The sequence below is a fragment of the Schistocerca nitens genome, chromosome 1 (assembly GCF_023898315.1).
Source record: "Schistocerca nitens isolate TAMUIC-IGC-003100 chromosome 1, iqSchNite1.1, whole genome shotgun sequence".
Taxonomy (NCBI): Eukaryota; Metazoa; Arthropoda; class Insecta; order Orthoptera; family Acrididae; genus Schistocerca; species Schistocerca nitens.
In genome coordinates, this window is record NC_064614.1 from 471,255,093 (window position 1) to 471,271,264 (window position 16,172).

Consider the following 16,172-nt stretch of genomic DNA (forward strand, 5'->3'; position numbering starts at 1 on the left):
AAAAGCACCTCCACGTAAGGTATGTTCGACTCAGTGGTCCCTATATTCACCTTATACGCATGAAGCGAGCGAACCTACGTGCCACTTCACATGTCAATGGAGATCTCAAAATTGCTGATGCACGCAGGGTTACGGTATATTTTAGCATGTTACACGACGCAGCCACATTTGGACTCTAGAGTACCACAGAGGAACATGAGGTAGATGGTTCACGATTCATCAGAGAAAGCTGTCTGTCCTTCTCCCTCCCATGAACTGCGCATATGAGACGCAGTTGCTAGTGTGCACGTGTGTCAGTTATAACCGTCTGGTTTCTACGAGACGTGTAAGTGGGCAGTAGGAAAACGTTCGATAACCTCTGGAGAGAATTTTAAGATCGATGCTAGTGTGAAGAATCACGTGACTATTTTCCAAATTATCAGCCCGATCTTTTAAAAGTAGCCTTCTTCGTAGATAATTATCAGTGTCTAAGCCGTTTTAAAATCATATATTCTGTTTTCAATTATTGTTAACTGTCTTAGCTTTTCCATCTACTGATGTATCAATTATTCTAAATGAGTTGTTACAAAACCGCTAGATTCGTTCGGCCCAGTCGCAACGAGGGGTGGTGTGTTTGGAGGCCTTTTAACCACTGAAGAACTGGTGTCTGTAGGGAGAAGTCTTCCCTTAAGCAATGAGGTTTCAGGATAGTAAGTGTAAATGCCAGAATAAAAAACTGTGGAACACCTGCGCCATTGTCCTTGTCTATTTACCTGTTCAACACAGGAACTTATGCTTGATAGTGCCCTAGATATGGCTCAATTTTGGAGAAACGTCGTATCATCTGTATATAACTGTGTATAATGGTGATTACTGTAAATGTGGGTTTCTGATACGAGTAAATAAAATAAAATAAATTGTTTAGGTTTTCAATAGTATTCGGAAGTTCTGGAAAAGGTAGTACACCGTCTTGTTAAAGTATGTAGCAAACATGTCGAAAAATAACCGGGAAATGTGTTGAAAGAGAGCTAAAGATATCGGGAAAGTGCAATTGTAGGTTTGTTATGCGATGTTTACATGACACTGAAGGTGAAACTGCGCTGTGGAAGCGGCCATATTCTGTAACTGCAGCACGTTAGCCGGTAATTGAGGAAGAAAAGTTGTAATTAAAGCCCTACCAACCATAATGTTTCTGTATTTCTTATTTCAAGAGATGCGGAAGGCTCCTAGGGAAAAACGATATTATTTCAAAAAAAATTGTAGACCAATAAAATACACTGAAAAATATTTCTCTCTCTGCATCAGGTTTCAGTTTGTCGAACCGTTTATAATTGTTAAACTGGCCCACGTTACGTGTGAAGTCGTGGTGGACCGTGAATTGTACGGCCTTATTGAGAAGAAATGGCAATGTATCTAGTTGGAAGGGATACGCAAACTTATCTGGTGCGATTTTGTGTAAACCTTTCCTGTCTATCTGTATAAATGAACTTCCAGAAGTCACGAAACATCAGATGAATGTGAGTCGCGAGGCCGTGGGAAAATGAAATCTGTCTTTATTAGGTAAATCTCTGTTGTTTAGGTGGAAGCTGGGATAGGTAGCATGCTTTTTGTTGTTTGTTCACCTCCGTCAAGCAACAGATCTCCATGGAGCAACAGATTAACGTGAGTCACGAGGCGGTTGAGAAATGAGATCCGTTTTTTGGTAGTGTAGATCGGTACGTAGTCAGCGGTCCGTGGGGGGCCTTGAACAAGGTGCCGGCGCTACAGAGACCGCTTGGCGTGGCACAGCTATGAGGCGGCGCCAAGCGGCCAAGCGTGGCCCACACCACTCACCTGCTGGTGGCAGCTGGCTCTGTCTCCTGCAGCCTTTACTGAAGGCTTAACGAGTGCTCCTGGTATCACAGTTAACTACCTATCAGCATTCCAAGGGCAACATAAAAATGCGCAGAAATAATTTCCACCGTGAATACTTTTACCTGGATTGAAGCGTCACATACAGCTATCATAATACATTCTAAGAGGGAAAAAAACCCACGACGCACCACGAAGGAATTATCCAAATGGGACGGAAATCAGTAGATGTGATGCACATCAAACAAATAATTACAATTTCAGAAAAAGAGTGTGATTCACGCAAGAGAAAGAGCTTCACTTATGGAGTAAGTCATAACGCGTTGGTCCACCTCTGGCTCTTACGCAATTAAGCTATTCGGCTTGGCAGAGTTGATGTCCTCTCGAGGGATATCGTGCCAGATTATGTCCAATTGGCGCCTCAGACCGTCAAAATCCCGAGATGTTTGGAGGGCCCTGCCCATAATGCTCCAAATGTTCTCAACTGGGGAGCGCTGCGGCGACCTTTCTCGGCAAGTTGGTGTTTGGAAAGCACAAAGACAAGCAGTAAGAACTCTTGCAGTGTGAGGGTGAACATTATCTTGCTGAAATGTAAGCCCAGGATGGCTTGCCACGCAGGGCAAGAAATCGGACTGTAGAATATCGTTGACGTACCGCTGTGCTGGAAGGCTGCCGAAGGTAACAACCAAAACGGTCCTGCTGGCTGTTGGGCCGTATGACGGGCGACCGTCAGTTTGGAGCGTATCCAGAGACGTCTTCAATGGTCATAGGGGCTCAGTTTGAAGCGGGACTAATCACTAAAGACACATCTACTCCAGTTATTGACATTCCAGGCTCAATGTTCCTAGCACTAATGCAAACGTGCTTCTTGGTGTACAGATGACAATGGCAGTCGGCGCAAGGGTCACCGTGAGCTCAGCCCCCTTTCTGTGACTCGCCTATTAATCGCCATTGTGGTCACTGAAGCACCAGATACACGTTGTGTCGATAATGGCTCTGAGTGCCCCTCTGACGATTGCCCGGTCCTCACTTTCTGTCGTCTCCCTAAGTCTACCGCTTCCTTCTTGATACTGTGTTCCGCCTTGGTTCACCCATTCCTATCAACCTCGTCGAATAGTGCCATCGCTTCTGTTCAAATTTCGAGCGATTCGCCAGTTACTCTAACCAACTTCTTTCAGCTCAACTACATGTCCTCCCTCAGATGCCGACATCTGAGTACATTTTTCACGCTCCTGTCTGAGACGCATACTGTCCAGCTGAGTACACGGAATAAAATTGCGTAGACTTCGTGCCCTGGTATCGACATGTCCCCTGTATACTATCCGTGCCAGCTGCGCCATGAAACTGCGCAGGAACGCCCACATTCATCCATCCGCAGTCAAAGTTTACAATTTTGCATTTTCCTTCGATACCAGTATGAATATCTATTTGCAACCAATTTGCATAACTCATTCGTGGTGCGTCGTTTTTCCATCGTAGAATGTATAATACACGAGCTTATGTTGCTGGGATATATTCCAAACTCTTTCTGCTGGGACCCACTCCATGTAAAACCTCTCCTTGTACTTGGAACAATGACTTGATGGACAACTGTTGTAAGATAATGAGAAACTCAAGACTATCATTGTCAACTGGTTTGATTCCCCAGGCGGAGAACTCTTAAGCAGAGGTTACTGGACATCAGCTCCATCTATTACGGGAACCTGTTTTTTATTTTATTTTTTATTGCATAAACACAAATATATAACACTTTTATCTTTATAAAACTGTTTATATTGCTGCTGTGTGTCCAGTCCATCTGGGACACGGCAGAAACATCAACACTGCGTTTTGCGAAGTAAAAAAGTGTTATTTGCGAGTGAAGTTGAGCAAAATATGTGTGCTGTTTGCGTGTGGATTTCAACAACAGATCACAATGCAGATGAGAAAGGATATTTCGAAACTAACTACTACAAGCTGCCAATATCCAGTAATGTCTAGGGGGTCCTATGTAACCCAATAATTTAGAAAAATTTAGAACTGAATGAAGAATACCCAATGTCTATGGCACAAATGTGCTGAAAAATGTAGCTTCAGAAGCAGATGTTTCATACTTATGGAGAAGGACTGAATAAACTAGTGAAACCTTACCAGAAGTGCTTACAAGTGAACGACCAGTACTTGGAAAACTGAAGTACATTTACAGCAAACTAAAACCACTAATAAAATCCTTTTCTAATAAACATGTTTTTTATTACTCAATGGGCCTTACTTTTTGCTACGCCTCCTATTATCTGAGACACAAGGAACAACGCACCACTGCCCCTGTCAGATCCTGGTGCGCAGTTCACAATGCAAACCAAACCACTAGAACCAGAATATATTATTTCATCGCGACAATTTTACCTTCCCCCATGAACCATGGACCTTGCCGTTGGTGGGGAGGCTTGCGTGCTTCAGCGATACAGATGGCCGTACCGTAGGTGCAACCACAACGGAGGGGTATCTGTTGAGAGGCCAGACAAACGTGTGGTTCCTGAAGAGGGGCAGCAGCCTTTTCAGTAGTTGCAGGGGCAACAGTCTGGATGATTGACTGATCTGGCCTTGTAACATTAACCAAAACGGCCTTGCTGTGCTGGTACTGCGAACGGCTGAAAGCAAGGGGAAACTACAGTCGTAATTTTTCCCGAGGACATGCAGCTTTACTGTATGATTAAATGATGATGGCGTCCTCTTGGGTAAAATATTCCGGAGGTAAAATAGTCCCCCATTCGGATCTCCGGGCGGGGACTACTCAAGAGGACGTCGTTATCAGGAGGAAGAAAACTGGCATTCTACGGATCGGAGCGTGGAATGTCAGATCCCTTAATCGGGCAGGTAGGTTAGAAAATTTAAAAAGGGAAATGGATAGGTTAAAGTTAGATATAGTGGGAATTAGTGAAGTTCGGTGGCAGGAGGCACAAGACTTTTGGTCAGGTGATTACAGGGTTATAAATACAAAATCAAATAGGGGTAATGCAGGAGTAGGTTTAATAATGAATAAAAAAAATAGGAGTGCGGGTTAGCTACTACAAACAGCATAGTGAACGCATTATTGTGGCCAAGATAGACACAAAGCCCATGCCTACTACAGTAGTACAAGTTTATATGCCAACTAGCTCTGCATATGATGAAGAAATTGATGAAATGTATGACGAGATAAAAGAAATTATTCAGGTAGTGAAGGGAGACGAAAATTTAATAGTCATGGGTGACTGGAATTCGTCAGTAGGAAAAGGGAGAGAAGGAAACATAGTAGGTGAATATGGATTGGGGGGAAGAAATGAAAGAGGAAGCCGCCTTGTCGAATTTTGCACAGAGCATAACTTAATCATAGCTAACACTTGGTTCAAGAATCATAAAAGAAGGTTGTATACCTGGAAGAATCCTGGAGATACTAATAGGTATCAGATAGGTTATATAATGGTAAGACAGAGATTTAGGAACCAGGTTTTAAATTGTAAGACATTTCCAGGGGCAGATGTGGATTCTGACCACAATCTATTGGTTATGAACTGCAGATTGAAACTGAAGAAACTGCAAAAAGGTGGGAATTTAAGGAGATGGGACCTGGATAAACTGAAAGAACCAGAGGTTGTAGAGAGTTTCAGGGAGAGCATAAGGGAACAATTGACAGGAATGGGGGAAAGAAATACAGTAGAAGAAGAATGGGTAGCTCTGAGGGATGAAGTAGTGAAGGCAGCAGAGGATCAAGTAGGTAAGACGACGAGGGCTAATAGAAATCCTTGGGTAACAGAAGAAATATTGAATTTAATTGATGAAAGGAGAAAATATAAAAATGCAGTAAATGAAGCAGGCAAAAGGGAATACAAACGTCTCAAAAATGAGATCGACAGAAAGTGCAAAATGGCTAAGCAGGGATGGCTAGAGGACAAATGTAAGGATGTAGAGGCTTGTCTCACTAGGGGTAAGATAGATACTGCCTACAGGAAAATTAAAGAGACCTTTGGAGAGAAGAGAACCACTTGTATGAATATCAAGAGCTCAGATGGCAACCCAGTTCTAAGCAAAGAAGGGAAGGCAGAAAGGTGGAAGGGAAATATAGAGGGTTTATACAAGGGCGATATACTTGAGGACAATATTATGGAAATGGAAGAGGATGTAGATGAAGATGAAATGGGAGATAAGATACTGCGTGAAGAGTTTGACAGAGCACTGAAAGACCTGAGTCGAAACAAGGCCCCGGGAGTAGACAACATTCCATTAGAACTACTGATGGCCTTGGGAGAGCCAGTCATGACAAAACTGTACCATCTGGTGAGCAAGATGTATGAGACAGGCGAAATACCCACAGACTTCAAGAAGAATATAATAATTCCAATACCAAAGAAAGCAGGTGTTGACATGTGTGAAAATTACCGAACTATCAGTTTAATAAGTCACAGCTGCAAAATACTAACGCGAATTCTTTACAGACGAATGGAAAAACTGGTAGAAGCGGACCTCGGGGAAGATCAGTTTGGATTCCGTAGAAATGTTGGAACACGTGAGGCAATACTAACCTTACGACTTATCTTAGAAGAAAGATTAAGAAAAGGCAAACCTACGTTTCTAGCATATGTAGACTTAGAGAAAGCTTTTGACAACGTTAACTGGAATACTCTCTTTCAAATTCTGAAGGTGGCAGGGGTAAAATACAGGGAGCGAAAGGCTATTTACAATTTGTACAGAAACCAGATGGCAGTTATAAGAGTCGAGGGGCATGAAAGGGAAGCAGTGGTTGGGAAAGGAGTGAGACAGGGTTGTAGCCTCTCCCCGATGTTATTCAATCTGTATATTGAGCAAGCAGTAAAGGAAACAAAAGAAAAATTCGGAGTAGGTATTAAAATTCATGGAGAAGAAGTAAAAACTTTGAGGTTCGCCGATGACATTGTAATTCTGTCAGAGACAGCAAAGGACTTGGAAGAGCAGTTGAACGGAATGGACAGTGTCTTGAAAGGAGGATATAAGATGAACATCAACAAAAGCAAAACGAGGATAATGGAATGTAGTCAAATTAAATCGGGTGATGCTGAGGGGATTAGATTAGGAAATGAGACACTGAAAGTAGTAAAGGAGTTTTGCTATTTAGGGAGTAAAATAACTGATGACGGTCGAAGTAGAGAGGATATAAAATGTAGACTGGCAATGGCAAGGAAAGCGTTTCTGAAGAAGAGAAATTTGTTAACATCGAGTATAGATTTAAGTGTCAGGAAGTCATTTCTGAAAGTATTTGTATGGAGTGTAGCCATGTATGGAAGTGAAACATGGACGATAACCAGTTTGGACAAGAAGAGAATAGAAGCTTTCGAAATGTGGTGCTACAGAAGAATGCTGAAGATAAGGTGGGTAGATCACGTAACTAATGAGGAGGTATTGAATAGGATTGGGGAGAAGAGAAGTTTGTGGCACAACTTGACTAGAAGAAGGGATCGGTTGGTAGGACATGTTTTGAGGCATCAAGGGATCACAAATTTAGCATTGGAGGGCAGCGTGGAGGGTAAAAATCGTAGAGGGAGACCAAGAGATCAATACACTAAGCAGATTCAGAAGGATGTAGGTTGCAGTAGGTACTGGGAGATGAAGAAGCTTGCTCAGGATAGAGTAGCATGGAGAGCTGCATCAAACCAGTCTCAGGACTGAAGACCACAACAACAACAACAATTTTACCTAGTGGATCCAAAAAATCAAACGCTTTCCAATATTCACGATGCGGGATTGAAAACACAAAGTGACAAACTGTGTACGGCAGGCCTTGATAATTTGAACTTGTTGAACAGCAACGTCTGTATCGTCATCGTCGACATCCATCACACGTAACCCTCATACGGTGCACGGAGGCGGGTACGTAATGTTCTATATTTCTTCTCCCTTCACCTCCCCTTACCCGTTATGCCTGTTCTGTTAGCAGATGCCACACAGGAAGAAGGATTGTCGGTAATCATATGTCTTATTCCGAATGTATTAGTTTATTAGTCACATTCTGCTATCTACCTAACACGTTGTCAGATTTGTGTGGTTGTGCTATCCGAAATTTCCACTGGCCGATACTCCTAAACATTTAATAGCTGTGGCTGATTCCCGTGACTCACAGTTGGGCCTATATGCACCGCCGAAAGGAATACGTAATAGCCGATAGCGCAGTGAAAAGATGCCGGCTCTTTCCTTATAATCACGCTCATTACGTGACGCCTACTTATGTTTGTCAGTTTCCGGTTGTTGTACCAAGTAATAACTGTCTGCAAGTTTTCCTGCAGTTTATAACCACTTTCTAACGACGTGGGCTCTCCGCACACAACTAAATATCGTTAAGATCTGTATGTTGGTAAATGAAAATAATGTTATCCGCCATTGGTGCGCTACGTGTAAGGAAGAAGGGGGAACAAAGGACTTACTTTCAGAATGCGTTAAAACAATTATTCTGCAGTTTCGTATAAAACCGTATTGCCGTCAATAAAGTACGGTGACAAAAAAATTTCGAGACGCATGTACGGTAACGAGAACATAAAAAGAAAAATACATGCAGTCATTAGTGTAAACCGCATAACTGAAATAAATAACTCCCTAGAAATACACATATCTTCACAGTTTCTGTCACCTGGACGCCGCGTTGCAGAGAATGAAATTTATTGGGTGTAAAAAGTTAACTAATGGCTCTGAGCACTATGGGACTTAACATCTTAGGTCATCAGTCCCCTAGAACTTAGAACTTCTTAAACCTAACTAACCTAAGGACATCACACACATCCATGCCCGAGGCAGGATTCGAACCTGCGACCTTAGCAGTCCCGCGGTTCCGGACTGCAGCGCCTAGAACCGCATGACCACCGCAGCCGGAAAAAAGTTAACTATTTGATACTCTGCTGTTCTCATTTCTATCCGACAGATGCATTGTTCGTCAGCTCAAAGGGAAGAGGAAATGTGCAAATCAAACGGAAGTACGAAACCTTTGTTGTTGATAGACCATACAAAAATTCAGCTCTGACAAATGAGATATAAACGCTCCCTTGAGCTCCTGCTGTAATGTAGTAACAAAATTTCTTATTTTCATTATGTTAATTTTGTTCTCCTTAGATACCTCACACGATTTCATAATGACTTATACTACCTCCAATGAATATAAACAAACGTATACTCAACTATCAAAACTACAAATTTCGTCTAACATAGACATTCTCTTTAGTTTTGTCTTTTGATTTGATAAACAAAGTCTTCTATTAAGTTAATAACGGTTTTCACTCTAGAGGATATGCCGATAAAGAGAAAGCAAGGCTTTTTCGTCTATTTCTTACACTCAAGACATCAATAGTGTCACAAACATTTTTTGAAACTTCTGTCAGCTCACTATTACGTTATTGCTGCTCCTTATGGAATGGTGACATCGACATCATGGTAAGTGAATTTAATGCAACTGCTCACAGTATCCAAATTCATGGAGCAATGAGAGACTTTATGTGAAACAGTCAAGAGTTTTTCCTTTTACCAAGAACGCCTTTTTGATGCTTGTTTAAAATAGTTTTCCCGTGTAATCATACCTATAATTTTGAATGTAATCACTATCGTAACTAATTTGTGACTAACTGACTAATTTTACGTTTTAACAGAAGTCTCTTGTATAATATTAAATGATGCACTGGGAACTGCAAAGGGTAAATACGCCTTGTGGCACAGAAATGGCTCAGAAACAGTATTGCCCTTCATATATGACACAATTTAGTTTTCTGATTCATAAAGAGGCTTGAAAACTGCAGCAACGTGCATGATATCTAATATTAACAAAAGACGTTAATGTTATAACATACAAAACGAGCGATCCGGCAGTTAATTCCCTTTATAATTCACTTTGCGAAATATCATAGTTATCTATTTCCCTCTTACAACTCATAATCCGGTATTGTTTCACTTGAGATCACAAGTACAAAAAAATAACCTAATTTATATTGCACACGGCAGTCAGTTTGTCTCATTATGCCGGAGTTCCTGTAAGACCATATGAAATAAAGCTACAAAACTTGAACTCTGAACGAAAAAAACACAAAGGAGCTAATATCCTCGTAAGTTCTTAAGTTCTGAATTAAAATTTTAATTATTCATGGATCTGACGTAGGACTGAAAAGTCACAGGAGTATCTTTTGAATAAAGTTCACTGATGAACACTTGGATTACGTTTTAGTCTTTCCAAAGATGATGCAGACCCAGAGATTATTTCGACAAGGAATGCATGTTTTCTCTTTGGCAATAATAATTTGTTGCTCCATGAACCTGGAGTATTGTAAGCTGGAATAAGTGCCATTATATTTTACAGATAGTATTGCTCATTGCTCCATGAAAATGGACAGTATGTGAGCGCAGCCGTAACTACTTGTTATTGTTTTGCAGACACGACGTACAAGGGATCATGGACGACGCATTCGGCAGCGCAGACTCAAGGTAAGCATACACCAAGCTTCCCACAACTGACGGGCTGCCCTTGGTTGTGTACCTCCAGTTACTAATGTGTAGAACTGAGAAACTTTTTAAGGTATACGTTGGGACTTCCGTAGACATTTTGCCTTATACTTTCAGCGTTCAATGAGTAGAACTGTCTTTGTTTGGTTCCATCCCACACCTGAAAATAAAATCCTTATCTACTCTGCCAACTGCTTTCCAAGAATATGTAAACTGTAACAGATTTTCTTTGGATTCGTAAGTCCCACAAGAATTCTCTCTCAATAGCAGTATACTTATAAAGTGAATTTTAACTGCTTTCAGTATAATCTCAGCACAAGTCACGAATCGCTAATAATGAAGAAGAGTCTTCGAACACAGAGCATTTTTTAGTTTTGTACTTACTCTTCTTGCAGCGGTTGGCGTCTTTCGAATGTTGTGAATTGCTGAACAGCATACCGGGATCGATTTCCACCATTTCGCTTACCGGTTTATTGATATATATTCATCCAGTAACTATTCTCTCGTAAGAGAGATAATAAGGCGACGGTCTTTTCAAAGTTCTCTGAATGGTTGTTTTGCTAGTTTTGTCACTGACACATTCGAAAAATAATATGACGCGCTAAATATTACTGACCAAGCTTCAGCGTCTATTCAAGAGACTATAGAAAAAAACGAAACTCCTTAATCAGTGTGTTACTGCTAGATTATGTAATGGTTCAATATCTATTTATGAAGAAGATTTCTTTGTCATTTTTATACACGACCACTAGGAACTTTTAGAAATAACAAATAGGAAAAATTCACGGTGTTCTACATTCTCCTTTGCCCCTTTCCTGCAAATTATTATTACTATCAATGCTGATATAAATTTAAAAACATGCTTCTTGCACACTAATGTTCCTTATAATACACATCAAACAGTTTCACATTTAGGTTATTCCGTTACTGTCGATCTCCTCATTCAACTTAACATCTCTTTTCGTTCCTCGTAACAGATAGGATGTATCCATGTCAAGCGGACATTTACCGCGACGAAATGGCTCATGTATTGATAGCACGTTATCGCGAAGTAGAAGTACGCCAGAGAGAAAATACTACACTCCATGGTTAGCACTGTTAACTTGTTATCTGGTAACATATTCAACAACTGTCAGTTTTCCTTTCAGTGTGCTGTTCTTGAGTAATTTATTTGATAGCTCTAAAAGTGAGAAATATATTGGTAACAGATGTAATAAAAAAAAACTCAGAGTTGGACGTGATGTGTGTCATCCTTTGTCATATGACATCATCTGGATGCTATATGGAGGGGCATTGGATGAGTACACCTTTCTTCCATTGTCAACTTTCCAGATCTTGGATTCATCCGATTAAAAGGCTCCTCAACTGGCATTGCAAGGCAGAGCGCATCTCGTACCAGTTCGTACCACTAAGGAAAAATGCCTGGCACTTTTTGGGTCCTCCTCATGGTAGTCAGAAACCGTGACCTCTAGGCTACAGAGGAGAATATAAGAGTCTTCACTGACTGTTAACACACAAATCACAAAAACAGAGAAAAAATAAGCTTACAACTGAGGCCTTGTACTTCCAAATATTTCCTCAGACTGCAACATTTTGCGGTTTCCTTGTGGAATGCTAATTTACACACTACCTAGCGCTGCATCTCTGTAGCCTCCTTGTCAATAAGGACTGAATGTAAAAAGTACATCATGCAATATACAACACCTCAAAGATGCTTCAGAACATCCGAAAGTCATATTTTATGTAATGCAGTCCCACCCATAACTTCTATCGTTGATTTAATTGTACGTTAGACAGCCTGGTATAGGTTAAAATTTTAGGAGAGTATTCTACTAACAGGGCGATTCTTACTAACGTATAAAAACCCACGAAGCGGTTTAAATGACGCTGAGACAAGTAATGTAATAAGCGACACATGGGGTCACAAATGCCGGGTAATACGCCAAAAAATGGATGAGAAATGTTGAACATCTGACGTCACCGGACGACGTGCAGCGATTGGGGTTGGCCGTGTACGGACGACTGAGCTATGAAATACTTGCATTCGAGCAAACGGTGCAAATTTCGAGCACGGTTTGTCAGTGCGAACTGTTGTAAACGCAGAAGTTGCAAAATTATCGACCTCGCTGCGACCAAGTAAAAGCTGTTCTTATTTTGTGTTTCTTTTCTTTTGGTCTTTCTTTTCTTGTTTACAGAAATTGTTTAGTACAGGAACCGTAGGGCATGTATTGGTAAGGTCGCAGTTCGGAAGCTTGTACTCATTTACTTGTGACGCAATACGGTAGTTTTTGTTGTGTCGTACTTTTCAATAAACCAACGGAGACAGCGAGACCGGTAAATAAAGTTCTAAATCTTACCTCAATGTAAACACATAACTGTGTAAAGCAATGAAAGAAATGCTGTCTGCCAGACGCCAGAGAACTGAGCCCCACGGGCTTAAGTCACGCACATAGACAAGGAGCCACACCGACGTGAGAGCCTGGATTGGGGTGATCAGGCGCGACAGGCGCGGCAGACAGCTACCATCAAAAAGCAATCTTACGTCAACCGCAAAACTGTTAATATGGCATTCTTGCAAGTTTTCAGAGCGCATGTGTTTCTGCCGAGACTATAAGATGACACATCATACGAGGTGTGTTTTTTTAAGTACCGTTTTGAAATTAAAAAAAGACGTGCTAAGATATCTCAATAATTTTATTTTTACATGAAAACCTGTACCTTAACCTACTTTTCTACATAATTTCCGTCAATATTGAGGTAATTGTCACAACGTTGTACCAGTTTTTGAATACCCTCCTCATAGCTGTCTGCCGCCTGACTTGTTAACCACTGCGTCACCACTGTTTTGACTTTGTCATCGTCTTGAAGACGCTGACCGCCCAGGTGTTTCTTCAAGTGCAGGAACAGATGGTAGTCACTGGACCCAAGATCGGGGCTGTACGGAGGATGATCTAGAGTTTCTCATCGAAAAGATGTGATGAGACCTTTGGTCTGATTCGCCACATGCGGACGGGCATTGTCTTGCTGGAAAACGATGCCCTTGCTCAACTTGCCACGTCTTTTGTCCTGAATTGAACGGCGCAGATTGTGCAATGTCTTACAGCAAGCTTCTGCATTGATTGTCTCATTACGAGGCAGAAATTTCTACATCTACATCTACATGATTACTCTGCAATTCACATTTAAGTGCTTGGCAGAGGGTTCATCGAACCACAATTATACTATCTCTCTACCATTCCACTCCCGAACAGCGCGCGGGAAAAACGAACACCTAAACCTTTCTGTTCGAGCTCTGATTTCTCTTATTTTATTTTCATGACCATTCCTACCTATGTAGGTTGGGCTCAACAAAATATTTTCGCATTCGGAAGAGAAAGTTGGTAACTGAAATTTCGTAAATAGATCTCGCCGCGACGAAAAACGTCTTTGCTTTAATGACTTCCATCCCAACTCGCGTATCATATCTACCACACTCTCTCCCCTATTACGTGACAATATAAAAAATTCCACAAGCAATACTCCTTTTCTGTCCCAAAAAAACTATGCACATGATTTTCCGGGCATAACTTATTTGCTTAAACTTCACTTTTCTGGGTGAATCTGAATGCCGCCAATCCATGGACTGTTGTGACTGGTGTGACGTAGGCCACCCATATTTCATCTTGAAGAAACACCTGGGCGGTCAGCGTCTTCAAGACGATGACGAAGTCAAAATAGTGGTGATGCAGTGGTTAACAAGTCAGGCGGCAGACTTCTATGAGGAGGGTATTCAAAAACTGGCACAAGGTTATGACAAGTGCCTCAATATTGACGGAAATTATGTAAAAAAGTTGGTTAAGGTACAGGTTTTCATGTAAAAATAAAATTATTGAGATGTCTTAGCACGTCTTTTTTAATTTTAAAACGGTACTTACTTAAAAAAAACACGCCTCGTAATAAAATCTCCGTATTCAAGCCGTGTATTTCGAATAAAATTCTCGTGCTTTCCACAGCTAGCTTCGCCTTTGTCTTCAACAGTCAGTATCACGAGGAGTTTCATAGCGTCTCAAGCAGTACAGTTTACAGGGCGTTTTACCCGTTATTCCAATACGGTCTCAGGTGGAGCAGCCGCAGTGTAGCTGCCGCCCCCGTAGCTAGTATGAAGTTGCAATGTTTGGACAGTAAAGCCGACAAAACAGCTGTTTGCGCGTCCCCAGTGAAGTGAAGTGGAGAAGTTGAGCGTTTCCCTGAGAGGGGCGCGCCGCCAGTGGCTCCCCACAGGCCGATGCGGCGCCAGATAGCGGCACTACTTCTTACCTCCCCCCCCCCCTCGCACCCCCGCCCCGCTCCAGCACCCTGGCTGTCCCTGATTAACGGCGACGCCTTGCGTGTCCGCTGCCCGCCTTACCGGCGCACCGCGTCGTGACCTCACACTCTGATTCACCTCCCGCGCCCCAGACACTTCCCAACCCACTGGCTCGTGCTTCAAAATGTACAGTTGCTGTCTCCATACGTTTCGCATATTTATTACTGCGGTTGAGGCGTCGAAAACAGGGTCGATTTAGTAACGTGCCCTGTACTAAATTCGGTTTATCTCGCGATATCAGCGTAGCCGCAATCCGAGTAAGTGCATTCCTTTTCACATGAAGTAACCTCCTGGTTCAAGGTGATGCACTGGAAAAACCTGAAAACGAACGTTTATACTTTCTAGAAAGTAACGTCTGTTGCCAGCTGCAGCGTTTTGTCAGCGACTTCGAGTCCACTCTAGCTTGCTGACGAATCGTTTACCATCGATCGTGATACCATCGATCATGCCAAATAGTTTGGAACCTCTCTGTTTTATTCACTGGTTTTTCATATTCAACAGCGACGCTGTAGTTCCTCTCTTTTCGGTGATGAAACGTGTATGTTAATTTTTCTTAATCATTTCAACGCCGTTTGGACACATGTTATTATCAGAAAAGCTTCAAGCTGCTATTAGGACAGACATTGAGAATGTGCTGCACTAAGTTCTCCTTCCGGCATATTTGGTATATTCCGCCCTGATGTGCAAAACGTGGGGACGAAAGTAATTTGCGCATGATGTATCACCGCTAACTCACATAGCTCGGTGGAACTTGGACCATACATAGAAGGAACAGCTGATTGAACGGGAGACTGAAAGAAGTACGCAATGGAACGAACAGACATGACATTATAATTCAAAGACAATAATTACACTGAAGTCACCGCGATTTATGGTAGTGCTCCGAACATTAGAAACGATAGAACACGGTTCTTAATAGAGATTGTGATCATCGCTGCTGGCAATGAATACTCTGCAACGTGCTCCTATGCTGGCTGCAATACTTACAACGAATTTTTACGGAGAGCGTTCCCCTTCTTTCACCAGCGCGACTGCTAACCGCTGAATGTTCGGTGGAGCATGTGTCCAGAAATACATCTCCCAGCACATCCCAACGCTCTCGAAGCGATTTAATTCGCGGGAACGGGAAGGACATTCCTTTGCCGAATACCCTCTCTTTTCAGAATTACGCAGTTCGATGCGGTCTCACGTTATCATTGATAAAAATGAAATTAGGGTCGAATGCACCCTTAAAAAGACATATGTGTGGAAGGAGATCAGTGTCACCGTAGTGTTGACCGGCGAGTGTACCGTTTTCAAAGATTTGGGGTCAGTACACACACGCAACATTGCGCCTCCCCACAACATAAAACCTGGACCACCAAAACGATCATGTTCCATAATTTACCTGCATCTTTTATGTACCCTCATATGGCAAAAAGTGGGAATACGTAACAGAGCATCAATTTTAGAAGCAGTGAATATAATGTTTGTCGAGACGTCGCCCTAAAAGCCGAAGGAGAAAAAATTACTAGTTGAAAGTATTTGACGG

General features: G+C 41.9%; 1 protein-coding gene across 1 annotated transcript in view; it reads left to right on the forward strand.

Annotated features, from left to right (window-relative positions):
• LOC126236049 (transcriptional regulator ERG homolog) overlaps positions 1-16,172 on the forward strand; it is a 300,731-nt gene that overhangs the window by 14,055 nt on the left and 270,504 nt on the right. Inside the window, exon 2 of the mRNA XM_049945092.1 lies at positions 10,228-10,278. Within this exon, the coding sequence (XP_049801049.1) occupies positions 10,228-10,278 (51 nt within the window). The remainder of the gene's footprint in view (positions 1-10,227; positions 10,279-16,172) is intronic.